This window comes from Sorghum bicolor, chromosome 1 (genome assembly GCF_000003195.3).
Source record: "Sorghum bicolor cultivar BTx623 chromosome 1, Sorghum_bicolor_NCBIv3, whole genome shotgun sequence".
NCBI lineage: Eukaryota > Viridiplantae > Streptophyta > Magnoliopsida > Poales > Poaceae > Sorghum > Sorghum bicolor.
The window spans coordinates 63874388-63878291 of NC_012870.2; the positions used below are offsets into that span (position 1 = coordinate 63874388).

The window sequence follows — 3904 nt, forward strand, 5'->3', positions numbered from 1 at the left end:
TATTATTAATTAGCCGGACGAATTGATGGACTACACACTCTGGATCAGCTTTTGTCGTCGCAGTTTGAACTGCAACAAATTTCTGAACATGTATATGACTACACAGGGTCGTTATCAGGATACTTTGCAATGGGGTTTGTGCTGCTGTAAGACGCCACGGCAGCCTGGCTGCGCATCTCCTCGTCCTCCATGGTGTCCAACATGCTCCTCCCCCTCGTCTCCGGCAGGGAGGCCGCGAAGAGTCCGGAGCAGCCGATGACAAGCCCAAAGACGCCGAAGGACCAGATACTCCTCTCTCGGCCGAGCGCGACGAGCACGGGCGCCGCCATGCCGCCGAGCACCATCGCCTGCCGCACCAGCCCCACCGCCGAGTTACGCACGGACGTCGGGAACAGCTCGATGGAGTAGATCAAGATGAGGTCGTACGCCGTGCACGTGGCGAAGAAGGACAGCAGCTCGGCCGCCATCCTCGCCGCCCCCGCGCGCTGCGGGACGGCCACGCACGCGAGGCTGCACGCCCCCGCCGACGCGGCGAGCGCGACGACCGAGCTCCGCCTGTTGGCCCTGGCCATGAGAAGCCCCGAGAGGATAGACGACGGCACCTCGGCCAGCGCGTTGTACACGGTGCTCAGGTAGAGGTTGGATGATCGTGATCCCAGGCTGCCAACGGTGAGCGGCATGCCGAAGTAGACCATGCCCACGCCGAATCCGGCCACCATGATCGCCGCGAGCCTCCTGATCGCCCATGGACGCTCCCACATCGCCTGCAGCGCGGCGAACACGCCGCCGCCACCGCCACCGCTCGACCCACCGTCGTCCTCCTCGTGCATGGTAACACAACACGCTTCCAGTTCCAGTTCCAGTTCCAGTTCCAGCACGGAGAGGTCTGTCGTGGAGCTGCCGCCGTTCAGCGCGGCGAGCTGCCTCAGCGTCTCGACTGCGTCCCTCTTCCGGCCGCGCACCAGCAGCCACCGCGGCGACTCCTGGGCTAGGAAATGGAGCAGGGCGGCGTAGAAGAGACAGGGCACGGACATCCAAAAGTAGATGCTCCGCCAGGACTCCTCTCGCAACGCGTAGGCTAGCGCTGGGAGGGACAAGAAGCCGACGGTGTAGCAGAAGAATGCCGCCACGCTCACCGTGTCGCGCCACTTCTTCCCGACGAGCTCGGTCGACAGGACCAGCGTGCACGTCCCCACAATCGACCTCGCGAACCCGGACACAAATCGCAGGGCGGCGTACGCCCACACGTTGGGCGCCGAGGCGGTGAGAAGGCCGGCGACGGACATGGACACCAGGGACGCGAGGAGCATCTTCTTGCGGCCGAGGACCGAGTCCGCGAGCGTCGTGAGCACGAAGCCGCCGGCCAGGCAGCCGGCGAAGAAGGAGGACGCCGGGAGGGAGACGAGCGCGGGGCCGGCGCACTGGAGTGCCCACTCGGACACCACAGACGTCTTGGCCGGCCGATCCCATGCCCACGCGTCGAGCGGGAGCGCGCACGGCGAGGCCGCGGACGGCGTGCAGGACGACGAGTTGCCGGCTACGCCGACGACGCAGTGCCACTGCGGCTCGGCGTCCGTGAACACGGAGATGAACACCTGCTGCGCGTCGAAGGCCCAGGCCAAGGCCACAAAGACTGCCTTGAGCAGCTGCATGGCGCCGGTGTCTCCGATGTACTTCTCGATCATGTCGTCGATTGAAGAAGAAGGCACCTTCGCCGGATTGGCTTTGTGGCTTGTCAGGAGCGGGGCGGTGGCCGTGTCAGCCATTGACACGGTTGTGTGTGTGTGTGTGTGTGTGTGTGTGTGCGTGCCCCTTGAGTGCGTTTGGGTTTGTTCTTGGTTGCTTATAGTAGGTTGCAACAATAGCAGCAATGCTGGAGCTATTTATGCGCTGATTAGGGGCGTCTCTCAGAGGGTTTTGGTTGCCAATGTAGAAATGGTTGTAGGCAGATTCTAAATAGGCAAAAGCTTATAAGCGTGTGATTATGTTTCCACATATATGTGCACCAAATCTTTGCAATGTCATGAATTTCATGTGCTGTAATTGGTCCTAAATCTCCGTGTTTGATTGCAGGCAGATACTTTCTTTTTTTAATGAACATGCCATAGACATGCGACATATATAAAGAATTACATGTCGATTCTCTCTATATTGACTTTATAGTTAATTAGAGTATACCTTTCACTAAAAGTGTAATAACTTTGTGTTATATCCCGAGCTTTAGGAATGTTCATATGTTCTCATGATTCGGCTAGGATACATTTGAGAAAGCTGAAATTTTTTCAAAGTTGGGTTGTGGAGATTAATACATGCTAGGCAGCCAGTTGTGCCTTGGCTTAGTTGGCTATGAGCTAGGGCCGCTCGATGTGTCATCTTGTCCTGCCATCTTCGTTGTTGCCGTTGCCGTGTTCGCACCATCGCAGCAGTTTTTTTTCTCTCACAATAAATCAGCAAACAATATTTTCTACCATATGACTTATCAGCCAACGCGCGCGGTTGCTACCATGTCGTCGATGCCTTACCTTGCATCATAAGATGGATGACAAATGTTGATGGGTCAGATCTGGTGGAACGGTGTTTTCTAACTTTTCTTTTAAAAAAATGTTTTTGACCTTTGATTTGGTGAAACATGAGATTCGTTGTTTTCAATCGATTTTTTACAATAAAAGTTGCAACCGTTGCTCCCTAAATCCTAAGGCGTGTTTGGAAACCTCATATTTGGTCCAAAATCAAATTAGTTGTTTGGAAGATCAGTGAACACAGTAATTTTACAAGCAGATTAAATCAAACTCGTTATTCATACCTTCTCGATCGATTCTGTAGAACTAAGAACGAAAACGGTGTCTAAATGGATATCCGGGGTTCTTCTCTAATCTAATTTAATGAACTAAACCAACTCACCACAGGTCGATTTAGAACAAGTATTATAGATCCTAGTCAGCAGGCAGCAGTCCATGTCATCAAAATCCTACGTAGAAGAAAGAGGAAGGAAGAGAGAGAAGCTAGCCGACGCTAAGCTTGCCGTCGAGTGCAACACAAATAAAAGAAACGCATGCGCCGGTTTACAGCCCGTTCGATCGGCTTTTGGCAGGCGAAGAGCATCACTCAGTCTCTCAGCTTGGTAGAGCATTAAATGTTGAACTTGCTATACAGCCAACTCTCCCAGCCTACTAGTATACTGGTACATATATTTGTCAGCCTTCTAGCAGCCCGCAGCCGGCGTTTTCTATTTATTCTTGCTCTTAGGTGCTCGCTGCCTCCGATTTCTTGCACGGCCACATCCTCCCCATCACACGCTGTCGATCCCGCCTACACGAGCTCTCGGCCGGACCCACTTGTGAGAGCCCGAGGCCAGACTGATGATCCACCGCCACCTCGCCCTGGTCCTTCACGCTGCAGCCGCTGAAGCAACTAGCAGACAGTGTGACCGAACCAAGGCCGTGTTTAGTTCCTCCACGAAAAAATTTCGTGACACTATAGCACTTTCGTTTGTTTATGGTAATTATTGTCTAATTATAGACTAACTAGGCTTAAAAGATTCGTCTTTTAAATTTCGACCAAACTGTGTAATTAGTTTTTATTTTCGTTTATATTTGATACTCCATGCATGCGTCTAAAGATTCGATGTGACACAGAATCTTGAAAGTTTTTAGGTTTTGAGGTGGAAGTAAACAAGGCCCAAGGGAAGAATCACTGTTCCTGTTCGTCTCTCTAGATTGGCTCACACAAAGAACTCACCTTTGGAATCCAAGGGTGACGACTACACGACGAGTACATTTGAAATTTATCAACCATTTAGCAGTGTTTTTTTTTATAATAAATCAGCTAACGGTATGACTTACAAGGCAAATGAAGACGGTACAGCATAGACAAGAATGGCCGGTCTGCGTCAGCAACCTGCTCA

General features: G+C 52.6%; 1 protein-coding gene across 1 annotated transcript; it reads right to left on the bottom strand.

The window, feature by feature from the left end:
- Positions 1-1833, bottom strand: LOC8080451 (organic cation/carnitine transporter 3). The gene has a single exon (XM_002467707.2). It carries the CDS (start codon positions 1764-1766, stop codon positions 99-101), a length of 1668 nt encoding a protein of 555 aa, XP_002467752.1. The 5' UTR covers positions 1767-1833; the 3' UTR covers positions 1-98.